The sequence below is a fragment of the Numida meleagris genome, chromosome 1, assembly GCF_002078875.1.
Source record: "Numida meleagris isolate 19003 breed g44 Domestic line chromosome 1, NumMel1.0, whole genome shotgun sequence".
NCBI classification, from domain to species: Eukaryota; Metazoa; Chordata; class Aves; order Galliformes; family Numididae; genus Numida; species Numida meleagris.
The window spans coordinates 12,939,751-12,952,630 of record NC_034409.1 but is presented as its reverse complement, the minus strand read 5'-3'; the positions used below and the strand labels follow the sequence as shown (position 1 = coordinate 12,952,630).

At 39.4% G+C, this 12,880-nt stretch overlaps 1 protein-coding gene across 2 annotated transcripts in view; it reads left to right on the top strand.

Annotated features, from left to right (window-relative positions):
* RELN (reelin) overlaps nt 1–12,880 on the top strand; it is a 272,240-nt gene that overhangs the window by 140,066 nt on the left and 119,294 nt on the right. For both annotated transcript variants that reach the window (XM_021384542.1, XM_021384541.1), the window contains exons 9-10: nt 5,951–6,047; nt 8,946–9,186. In XM_021384542.1, the coding sequence (XP_021240217.1) occupies nt 5,951–6,047; nt 8,946–9,186 (338 nt within the window). The remainder of the gene's footprint in view (nt 1–5,950; nt 6,048–8,945; nt 9,187–12,880) is intronic.

Here is a 12,880-nt window from a genome sequence, read left to right as displayed (position 1 = left end):
AATGAGCAGTTGAGACATTGCATCTCAAGATTCATAATTTTCACTGAAGTTAGAGTAGCTCTGGTTTTAACAAGGGCAAGCACCAATGACGTTATTGTTTCCTTAGTTCACTTACCTATTCTGGATTGTTTGCCAAAACATACACAGTGGCACAAAGAGCCAGAATCTTCTTGTAAGGGAGAAACAAGTAGTCAGCAATGAAAGTATTTAGTTATTTTCAAGTAAAAAGTAGACTAAAATTACAACACAGAACCCGGTTCTTCTTGCAGTTCTTAATTTTAATATTTTTAACTTTAAAAGATTTCTTTGTAAACTAAGTTCTATAATCAAAGACAGCTATAAGTAGCTAAAGATCAGAAATGTATCATAATTAAAAATCACCCTTGAATCTAAGTTCAAAATTGTGGCTTCAAGGAAAAATAAAAATATTCTTGTGACCTTCTCTTGAGAAAGTTTTCAGAGGCAGTATGGCATGAATAGTGAGTTGCACGTTTTTGTACCAGTGTTTCCAGTATACCCAGGACAAAATATTCATTTTTTTTTAACATGGTTTCCATTGAGTGCTCATTATACCAGACTGTATGGTTCATTAATTTGGAAGAAGACTATTAGCAAGCCAGCCAAATTCGACCACTATATTATCCTGTTCTGTCTGGCTTAATTCAAGCGATATCAGCAAATCATAATCCTTAGCAAACACTAATCATTATTCAACACATTAACAAAATGAATAAAAGCAATCTTCTGGTATTAGATAAACAGGATTCTTGTGAGCTCCCATTCAGACTACAGTTAGGACATAATCAAACCCTTCTGCAAATTTTCATGTGAGTTATTTTTGCACAGTTGCACATTAGACTCATTTTTCTTAGAGCCAGCATTAGATATCTCATCTGCTTATCCACTGAAGCACTTGCAGGAACTATCAAGAGGTTGTCAAGAGGCAGAGGATGTCACAGTCTATAAAGAAGCAAAATATTGCTTCCCTTACAGATGGCACCCAGTTTTATCTCAACAAAACACCAGCTTCTAAACATTGTTGTTAACAAATCTTAGAGACCAACAGCCACGTGACTCGGATTTATGCAGATCTGACACAGCTGGAGGCAAAGCTGTGGTGAGTCTTGAATTAATTTTGCCTACCATTGTCAGCCTGGATACAAATACCTGGTTCCAACTACCTGTCAGGAAGTGCCTTCATAACATTCCTCTTAGTACTTTACCTACATGATGTTTTAAAAAATAAGGTACATAAAATGTTAACTAATAATGGCATTGAAAGCATCAAAAATGAACTTGGAATGGGCTGCCCAGGGAGGTGGTTGAGTCACCGTCCCTGGAGGTGTTCAAGAAACGTTTAGATATAGTGTTGAGAGACATGGTTTAGTGGGGTTAGTGAATGGGTGGACTGGATGATCTTGTAGGTCTTTTCCAACCTAGCTAATTCTATGATTCTATGATTAATGAGACTCCCAGAAAAAGAGGCCATCACCACCTCAGGTGGGCATGTTATAGGTGGTCAGTGCTAGTCAGGTCCTGGCTATGTTACGAATCCTCCAGAATGTGTAGGAAAGCAAATGGGAAGCATAGTTTTGCTTCCCATTCCTATTATTTGCTGTTTGGTTTGGGTAGAACTAATGAAGAGCAGGCAGGAGCTGCTCAGCTTTATTACACTATGCCAGTCAAAATCATCTCCTATCAGTGCTGGTGTCTTTAAGAAAATTTTATTTTATTATTCTTTGCGTTAAGGCAAAAGCATATAAAGTGTAGGCCAAATAAATTCATGTTTTGGATTATGCAGTGTGTGGAAATAGTTGGGTGTTATAACAGAAGCTGTTTTACTGCTTATAGTTTTCACTAAGTCAAAAATTATTGTCCGAGCTTCAAATATATCATCTAAAATTATATCTGTAGAGGTTGTCTCTACTTCAGCAATTGTCAGAAGTTTTCAAAATCCGTGAATTTCAGCTAGAAGCCTATGAAAAGGAGTAAAATCATTGCAAAAAGAAGAAAGTACTTAGTTCCTCAAACCCAATCCTATAAATATGGAAATTAAAAACAGGGTAGTTTGCACATGCACATACCTTAATATTGAAAATATGACTGTAAGTCTTAGACAGATTTAGCTAACTAGCTGACTAGATAAATTTAACTAGATTCAGTTAGATTTAGGCAGTAAACACAACAGTGCATTGGACTTACTGTGATCTACTTGCTGTAAGAAAGAGATAGCATCTTGCTTTCATGCATTAGTTTACTAATATAAGCTCCTTTACGGTAATCATTCTGCACGTCTTCTTACCTGTTTTCAAGATTAATTCAAAACTTGAGCACTCCTGGCTTAAAACAACCATGTTCTAGGCTCATTCATTACGGCTATAAACTTGAGCATAGGAAGGTCTGCACCAATATGTGAAGGAACTTCTTCACAGTGAGGATAACGGAGCACTGGAACAGGCTGCCCAGAGAGGTTGTGGAGTCTCCTTCTCTGGAGATATTCAAGACCTGCCTGGACCCCTGCCTGTGCAGCCTGGTCTAAGGAGTCTGCTTTGCAGGGGGGTTGGACTCAATGATCTCTAGAGGTCCCTTCCAGCCCCTGCAATTCTGTGATTCTGTGGTAAGGTCTGAAGTCATTTTGTACAACTTTTTTTTTGGAAGATGAGAGGTTGTGAAGATTTACAGCGTCACATTCTGCAAGGGCAGCTGTGCTCAGAGCTGAGGCAACGTCTATTAGCATCTCGAGGAATAGGGTAAATGATGCCTCCCCTTTCCTGGGCAAATTTGCCTTCAGTTTGTGCTATGCAACTACTTGCATTTTGATCACCTATTTGTTCATGATTGCTTTGTTGGTCAAGAGAGAAACAAACATTCAAACTGCAGATTTCAAAAAGAAATATTATCAGTATTTCTATTTTGGGATTACTCATATTATAGTAAAATGGAGTAATAGGAATAACATTAATAATAATTTTCAAAGTAATATTGAAAATAATTACATTGAAAAGTACATAAAAATATACTGTTTTTCAATGACATCTCAATAAATCTGGTTCTGAAGAACAATTATATTTCATCTTTCTCCCTTTTCTTGGGAAGAAGCTGTTAATGCAAGCTGGGTTAATACTGGTTTTGTAAAGGAAGCAAGTACTAGATCCTTGTGGTTCCTATATATTTAAAGAGGACTGTTTTAATTGCAAAGAATAATCCCTAAACCTAGTTGACATTTTTTCAGACGTGCTCATTTCGGTTTTTCTTTTGTGAAAGTGTTACAGAATTAGATGCTTAAATAATAAGCATTTTACTTTCTTGTGATTTTGAGGAAATAATTTACATTTAAAAAAAATTAAACCCTGATAAAAGCATATATTTAATCATGGTAGTAACTACTACTTCTTACATTGACCTTGATCGCATTCCCAAACTAATTTACTCCTAGTACAAGCAGACTGATTATTAAAATAGGAATAGAAACCAGCACTTGTCATTCCTCTTTGCCTTCTGTCTCTGCTCCTCTTTTTACAATAACACAGGGGAAACACCACATCTGCCTTGCAGCTTTTCAGTGGTGCTTTTGCTTGAAAGCAAGAACTTTTGTCTTCATTGCACAGTCTGAGAGTGTCCAGATTTAAGAGATAACGTTCTTCATACTATCATACTGATGGTATTGTCAGCAAATATGTCCTTCTCTGTTTTTTTGGCAGGACATTTTGATTTGGCTTTCTTGAAGAGTGCTGTACCAAGAGTTGATTGTAACAATAACGGTTATGGCACATTATAAAGTCTATACTGCTTGTTATTTTTCCTGTTTATGTTCCTGTCGTTTTTGTGTGAGAGAAAAGTCAGTATGTTGCAGCTTTGCCACACAGTCTCCTGCCAGCCAAAGTGGTTAAACCAGCTGAAGTTCATTGGTTTTGATGAGTGTGATTAGAGCTTGGAACTCCTAAAAGCCACAGAAGTAGAAACTGACAGCAGATGTCACTCAGTGGAGTAGACCATCTCAGCAGATGGGCAAAAATGAAATGTAAAGGCTTTTCCTGACATCATTTCGTTTTAATATGATAGAAATAAAGTGCCTCGTCAGTAAATTATACCCAGAGAGTTGCTTTGTAGTCATTTTGGGTATATGTTTGGTAATTCAAAGTCCTGCTGCCTTTGCAGGATTAATTATTCTGTGCCTCGTTACAGCAGAATATGTATCAGAGCAGCTGAATGTGCCCCACACAGCTGTAGTGAGTGGTTGGGAAGTATCCGCTGCTACATTTGCAATATAACACTAGTAAAAGATACAAGAAGTTAACTTTGTCGGTTGCTTCCAGAGTGCTAGTTGATGTACTAGCCAAAATTACAAAAATGAGATACAATCCCAATCTTTTTGTTATTTTTCCCTCTGTACGTGATGTGTGCCACAGAGTGGAAAACCAGATGTGCAGCATCACTGAGCTGAGAGCTATGATGGGATATGCTTCGGGGTGCTGGGGCTGCAAGCAGTGTGTGACATTCCCATTCAAATGTGCAGGCTGTTCCCTCATGCAGGTGGCTGACGTCTTTTTAATTAATTAAATTAATTAATTTAACCATTTATTTCATTACAGCAGGAAGTACCCCAAGTTGCAAAATTTTATCTCCAGCAATTTCCTTATTTGTATATTTAAACACATATATGTGTTCTATATTTGTGTGTATTTATATTTTATATAATTTACATTTATTAAAATATTACCTTTTCTATAATATATATTTGTGTTTAGGTACATGTAAATGCATGATTTTCATTGTGACCGAATATACCTGCAGCACACACAGGCATAACACACAACATGTACCACCCATAATTCATACCCCTACTGTGAGCAAAGCTGTGGTACTCACCCAGCAGCAAAATGATGTGATCAGAGGTGCTGTTTAATTGAGAGCAGCTTCTTTTAATTTGGGAGGTGGCTGCTATCTGCTGCCTAGTGACCTTTGGGTCTCATATTTCAGCCTGCCTCTGAAGTGGAGATGTTGATCTGTGAAGCACAGCTTAGGATTTATTTATTTCATTGGGTGTTGAATTTCCTGAGAGGGATGAATTACTTGATATTTGAGGAAAACAAATAGTATTTTTAGTGTATTTAATTATCACTCGGGTTGTTTATCAGTTTGGTAGGTTGCATTTTTCAATCCCAGTTTTTTTTATTTTGACTGTCCCCTTTATTAATTGTTAAGCTTATCATTCGTGACAACACCCAGAGGCACCCTTTTATAAATCAAAAGTAAATATATTACCCTACTTTGCAGGGGTGCCACAAGGCTTAATTAGTTCATTTTTGTAAAGTGTTCTGAGATTCCCAGATCATCATCAAATGTTTATTATTAATTATAGGCTCTAGTGAGTCTATGGGATGATATCTTAATTTAATTCTCTCGGGGCATCCTTAAAATAACTAATTTTGTAATATCTTTGTTCCTTCAAATTTGTGGAGAACATCTGCCCGTGGCTCAAGTAATTCTGTATACATCTTCCTATCATTTACTATATTTTTATTTCTGTTTCTTTTTCCCATGTACCTGTTTGAAAATCAGTCCTTTACTATTTTCCCTATAAATACTGCAATGTTGATTATACTCTAATAACAAGATTTTGTTTGAATATTATATGGTGTTTTGTTTTTTTTTTTTCCTGCAGTGGGGGAGTGTTAAGCAATTTATTTCGTTTCCCTTGGGAAATCTGCAGAGATTACATGGCATGGCTGTGATTTATCATTCCTACTTTATTTCAGACTCATAAAGCATGCATTATTTTGTGTTTACCTGCAGCAACAGATCCCAGGGAATTACATCATCAACCAACACACTTTAAAATATAGAGAAGTGATGATGTGACAAATGCACAGACAGTAGCGATTGTTATTGGAGGATCATTTATTGGTGAAATGTATCATAACCATTATGATTTCATCACCTTTCTCAGGATCAGGTTCGTGCCGCTTCAGTTACTCAGATCCCAGCATCACAGTGTCCTACAGCAAGAACAGCTCTGCAGATTGGACTCAGCTGGAGAAAATTAGGTTTGTTACAGCTTTTTAATCACTTTCATGCTTTCTGGATGAGCAGGTGTTGATTAAGCTTGAGTCTTTTATAACTTCTTTGATTGCTAACTTCTAAGTTGTCACTTGTTTAGGCATATTGAAAGCTGAGGGGTGAAATTATGGCCACTAACACTAATTGCAGAACTGCCACTGCTTCTGGCAAATCACAGTTCTATCTACCTCCTGTGTGGGAGGTCAGGAAGGTAATGACTTCAGAGTTAAAATGCAGCTCTAGTAACCAAAAGGCTCAGGTGCTAGTCTGTGCTGTTGGTGTGAGGGTTTGTGTTCCTGGTTCTCACCAGCGGCCACATCAAATCTTGCTGAAGTGAGGTGCATAACACAATATTTTATATCAAGAGTTGATTGACTATTGAACCACCAAACTGTTTTTACATCAAAGGTTAGTGAATGCAGTGGCATCCTTAAGAACAAACCTTAAGTTGATGAAATTAAAAAAAACAAACAAACAAAAAAACAATGCACTTTTCATAGTCATAGACACATAACTCTGTGCTATACACCAAACAGCAGGAAATAGGGCCTGTTTTATTCTCCCTGTGATTACTTCATTCCAAACCAACAAACCAACGCCTCAATGGCTTTTGCATTTCGGCATCATTTTTAATCTCAGCAAGAACAATAATTTATACTGTTGCAGGTTTCTACTTTGGTAGGATAAAATGATCCATAAAAATATTTTATAGTTTGATGTGAACGTTTGGCTCCTAACAAGATCTGTTGAATTAACAAACTGATTTACATGAAAGCACAAAGGATTACAAATGAGAATCTTACAGTCCTTTCTTCTGGGGCTCTTCAGCCTGGAGAAGAGGCTCTAGGGAGACCTGAGAGCTGCTTTTCTGTATCTAATGGAGGGTATAAGAAAGAAGGGGACAGACTCTTTAGCAAGGTCTGTGATAGGACAAGGGGAAATGGTTTCAAACTAAAAGAGAGGAGATTTAGTTTTCATATAAGGAAGAAGTTTTTTTTACCATAAAAGTAGTAAAGTACTGGAACAGGTTGCCCAGGAGGTGGTGGATGCCCCCTCCTTGGAGGCATTCAAGGTCAGGCTGGAGGGGGTTCTGAGAGCCCTCATCTAGCTGTAGAACCCCTGATCATTGCAGGCAAGTTGGACTAGATGGTCTTTAAGGGTTCCTTCCAACTCAAATGATTCCATGACTCTACTGTAAAGGAGGAAACACAATTCTTTGAAACCCAGAATTTGTGAAGTTAATGCACATGTTGTTTGAATGGTGTTTCTTTAACTCTGACTGCTGGAGCTGGCAGCAGAAAATAGGTCAATAGAGCAATGTCGTGCAAAGCAGAGAGGAGGATGAATAATGAAAGAATGCTCGTCTCTCCTGTGGTTCCTATGAGTTATAGTGTTTATGTGAATGTGCTTCAGCAGCTTTCTCTCCACTGTAGGCAACTCCAGGGAGCAGGAGAAGTGGAGTAGGGTGGGATGAGGATGCTGATGGTCAGTGCACTGTGCAGGGACAGTGCCATGGTGCTGTGCTGAGTGTGCCATGTTGGTGTGGTTTCAGCGCAGGGAGGAGAAGGGTGTCTCTTGGGCAAGGAGGGTGCTGAGTGTTTACAGTCCCAAAGGCTTGGGGAGATGTGGCACATGAATTGAGGTACACCAGTTATTAAGGCATCATCACGAGACAGTGCAACCTACTGTAGGGAACCTCCTTTAGCAAGGGGGTTGGACTTGATCTCTGAAGGTCCCTTTCAACCCCTGCAGTTCTGTGATTCTGTGTAATGTAATAACTCCTATGCAGAACTGGCGATTAATCTTGGTCCCACAGCTCTGAGGACAGCTGTGGGAAGCAGAGCTTCAGGCCCTGACCTGCAGGTCTGGATCCCCTATCAACATTTTCCATGACAGTAACACCAGCAAGAGAGGACAGCGGGGCTGTTCCATCCATATGGTTTTGGAAGCTACTGTGAATAGGAAGGCCCTGGCCCTCCCGCTCGTAGAATCAGCTGCCAGTGGGGTGCGGGGTGGGACAGACAGGTTAATAGAATCATAGAATCATAGAATGGCCTGGGTTGAAAAGGACCATAATGATCATCTCGTTTCAACCCCCCTGCTGAGTGCAGAGTCGCCAACCACTAGACCAGGCTGCCCAGAGCCACATCCAGTCTGGCCTTGAATGCCTCCAGTGATGGGGCATCCACAACCTCCTTGGGCAACCTGTTCCAGTGCGTCACCACCCTCTGTGTGAAAAACTTCCTCCTAATATCTAACTTGAACCTCCCCTGTCTTAGTTTAAAACCATTCCCCCTTGTCGTATCACTATCTACCTTTGTAAAAAGTCATAAGGCCGAGTCACTTCTTGGCCTTTTGGCTAAGATCAAGTGTGTAGTGTAGGTTCATCAGAGAGAATTCCAGGCTTTTCCCCCCAGGATTCTGCTCAGTCCTGCTCAGGGATTGAAGCAGCTTAAATTGGGAATTTTGGTGACAGCTCAGGCAAAAATCACAGATAGGGCCCTGTTTTTATAAAATGCTTCCTTATTATTTCCTTTTTACCACACCTGCAAAATACAAGACACCAGCCAGTCACCTTGAAGGTGTGACCAGCATCAAGAATGAATGCTGCCATGCTGTATGCTTCTGCTTTCCAAACATCTCATTGATCTGTTCCTTGCAATCCCAGCCTGCAGTGGGGCTGCCTTTGTTTGGTCTGTACGTGCACTGCTGAGCACAGTGGGACTCTGCCTCAGGGCAGATATTTTCTAATCTCTTTAGAAGATTTACCATCATACTAGTGATATCAGCATAGCTGTGTCACACTTAGTAAATGTGTTAAATGAGTGAAAAGCATTGCTGGTTATGGCTCACATTTGGTCTAATTCCATATCACTGTTTTTCAGCGCTCCTTCCAATGTCAGCACGATCATCCACATCTTGTACCTTCCTGAGGATGCTAAAGGGGAAAATATCCATTTTCAGTGGAAACAGGATTATCTTCATGCTGGAGAAGTGTATGAAGCCTGTTGGGCATTGGACAACATCCTGATCATCAATGCTGCTCACAGAAAAGTTGTGTTAGAAGATAATCTTGATCCTGTGGATACCGGCAACTGGCTTTTCTTTCCTGGGGCCACAGTGAAGGTTAGTTTGAAAATATAAATACACATATATATTTAATGTTTTAATTTTATTATTATTATTTATGAGGAAGGACTCAATGATTCTTATGAGTCCCTTCCAACTCAGGATATTCTATGATTATATGATCTGAAACTTAAGGAGAGTTAGGCCCCTCCATCTGTTTGCAGAACTGGGTTCTGCTTCTCTGTTTTTACCTATTTCCTGTCCCACTGGGGCTTCCTAAAACAATGCGACTTTGCCATTACCAAAAGTATATGACAGTTTGTAACTACTATCATGTCAAAGATCATACAACAGAAAATGGGAAACGGCTTCCTTTTAGGAAAACAGAGCAATATTTTTGAAACAAATTCAAGTCTCTTGGTCAGATATTTTGAAATCTACCTGTTATTTATCTCAGTGTTGTTCAGTACCACTACTTGGTGTTGTTCAATACTTGCTTTGTCACAAGCCATCATTAAAAGCTCTACTTTCCTCTTTTTCTGTGAATATGACCTCTCTGTTGCAGTGCATACTCAGGTAGTGAGAGCTCCTTAAAAGTCTCTGTTGCAGTGAGACCCTGATCAGATACACAGGATTTAGCAGGATCACACTACCTTTGGAAAAGTCCTCAGGAGACCTGCAAGATATCTGTACATAAAGTTCCTCCAAATGCAGAGTTGTTCTTCATCCAAAAACCAGTTGTATTCTTGCGTTTTATGTTTCCAAGCAGACAGAAATTGAACAGTTGATGACGTTCAGTCTTCATCTTATTTTTCATTCACAAAAAAAGGGCAGCTTTGCTGTCAGAGTTCATTTATGAAACTGATAGTTGTTTTGGCAGTCATACAGGAAACAGGTGTTGTGTTCTGAGGGCAGTACAATGTTGACTGTGGCTTCAGCCATTTCCCACAGAATCTGTCCTCAGGTTAATCTTCTTAGGAATAATCTCACTAGTCTACTCATAGTACCAGCATATCAATTTTTTTCTTCATTAACGCCATCTGAACGTTGATTACAACTTTTTTTAATGAGATTTTGGATCAAATAATATCCTGATTATTTAATGAATTATTTTCTATGGTATTTTCATGTTTGTTGTGATGTCTGTCTTACCTCTGGATTTCAAAATCCAGTCCACAGGTGAGAAGGTATGAGAACAAAGCAGTGATTAATATGCCATAGGCACAGTCACATCTTCCCAGATGGCAAAGCCCAATATCACTTGCTCCTTTAAAACACGCACAAACAGCAGCTATACTTCAGCAACTAAATCTCTCTTGTTTTGTTTTGTTTTGTTTGTTTATTTAAAAGCCAATTTAGTGTCAGTACTCAAGTGTGGTCACTTGAAAGATGTGGAGCTTGAGATCAGTTAGTTCTTGTGTGAGATACAAGGAAGGATTCACAAACCTACCATTCCTCCAAGGCTGTCTTCTGTTCTAGGGAAAAGTGGAATGTGTTTTCTAAATATTTTTCCATACCTACAGTGGAGGTATGGAAATGGAGTTCTGCGACGCTGAACTCCATTTCAAGCTAATGAGACCTTTCTCTAACATCCAGGCCTGTTTGTGCCATACGAGTTTCAATTCATATCCTCCTGTCCTCTGTAAATTAGTATTTCACATAAATTATCTTTCTTGAGGTTGATGTTAATTTCTTCACTGACTTCTTTTAATGCTTTTCCTTGCAAGTTTCCCCAACAATGCCAACGGATGGTCACATTTCTGGATGTTATTTGTTGTCTAACTCAGTTTTAACTGAAGCAAACAAAACTGTGGGGCATAAATTCCTTTCCAGAATTGCGCCATAAAGTAATGTCATTGAACCAAAGGAATTAAATGTTCAGAAAAACATAAAGAAACAAGAAAAATGATTTTTTCATTTTACTGGGTTTATTTTCTACATTTATCCTGACTTGCTCACCATCTCTCACCACAGGGAATGATTGACATTTTACTTTTGGACTATTCCAGCAGGCATTGTTCAGACAATGCAGCCTTCTCCTTGGAGACTCAGGACAGTGAATAAGGCAAGCAAGGGATCTTGCACACCTTAGCTGGTACAACACCCCCATGCTTGGTTTTGGCTTGTGCTGTCTCCCGGATATTATCTTCAAGGAATGCACAGGCATGGATTGGCCAATATCTGTTTCCAGTAAGCAGAAGGAATAACTCCACTCTGCTGAGAGGAAAAAAATTACTAAGCTGTTTGCAAACTCTGCTGTGTCATTTGTTGTCAAGGCAAGAGAATGGTCCTTGGCCTAATTTGGTTACTGTCACGACCCTAGCGTGTTAAAACTGCCCACCTCACCACTCCTTTCAACCATCCCAAATCTGTTCAGAGTTCTCACTGACTACCATTTTATTGCCTTAGTGGATTTTGTTAAGCACTTTATTCATGAAGATAGGCATTTAGATAGAGTTTGTTGTAGTTTAGAATAAATGTTGCTGCTGCTCACATAGGTAGTGGTGGTTCAGTGAGTTCTTCTCCAGTCATTGCCCAGGAGTAGGGTTTGAGAAGCGCTTGTTCTGTTTGGTACAAGCTCATGTTGGATGCTTACAAAGCTGCAAAAGAAAGTATATTTTTTTTCTGCAGGAAGCTTACTTTGATAGTACTTGAGGTCTACTAAAATTAATAGCAAACCCTATAATTCTAGGATCTCTGCTGGTAAAACTGCTCTAATTCATAGCTGTTCAGACAAAGTAAAAAGGCATTGAAATGATGAAATGTGATATCATGAAGGCTATTATGTAGGTCCTGAGTTAGGTTTGTGGTGCATTCAGTCACTGGAGAGAACAGTGAAAGCAGTGTAATTATGCACTGATATGCTTACTTCACTTTGGAGGAATCAGGCTCATCTCCTCAATGAGCACTTGCGGGAACTTGCTATGTCTAGTAAGAAGCAGTTCCTCTTCCTCCTCCAGTCTATTTGAGCTTGTCAGGATTTTTGTTTGTTTCTTGCTGCGCTCAGGAGTGGTTGTTGCTCATTTGAAAGCACATGGCTGGTTGCAGACGCAGCTGGAGCTGGCTATTGAGATAGGAGGCAAGCTGAGAGATAAGCCACCAAATTTGTGTATTTCAGTTCCAAAGAAGACAGCAAAAGACAAAAAAAAGATGCTGTTAGCAAGGCCAAACACCCCTTAGGAGATTAATTGGATCCACTGGAATGTATTTATCTGTGTTGGACTGTGAGGAAGGGTGTTGAACAGGAAAAATTCCTGACTGCGTTTCAGTATTTGCAGTGACAGCTCTGAGTGTGAGCATGGTGTTGCAACCAAGCATGGCTAGGGTGTGACACTGGTGGCTGAAGCTGCTAAAATACACAAAGCAGTGCTGTGTTCTGAGCACTGTTAAAGGTCTGTTGGCCTCAACACCCCATAGCTAATTAGGAGGAGAGGTGACATCTTCCTTTGGTAATGCTTCTTGGATCTTTACTTCTGAAGAGCAGAGAGTGATCTCATCTTTCAGTGGATGCTTCATTTATTTTGTAGATTTAACCATAACTTGTTGTCTTCTGAGGTCCACCTTCTGCCAAGTTTTCTTGTTTCCTCCGATTGCTCTGGTCTAAGTTTGGATGTGCAAGCTCAAAAGCCGAAGTTGAGACAGGAGCCAGCTTCAGTAGTCTTATAGTTCAAGTCTCTGCAGTGCTTCTGATTACATAAAGATTGCATTGCGACCAAAGCATCCATAATGTTGGATGGGGGAGAAGGAGGGA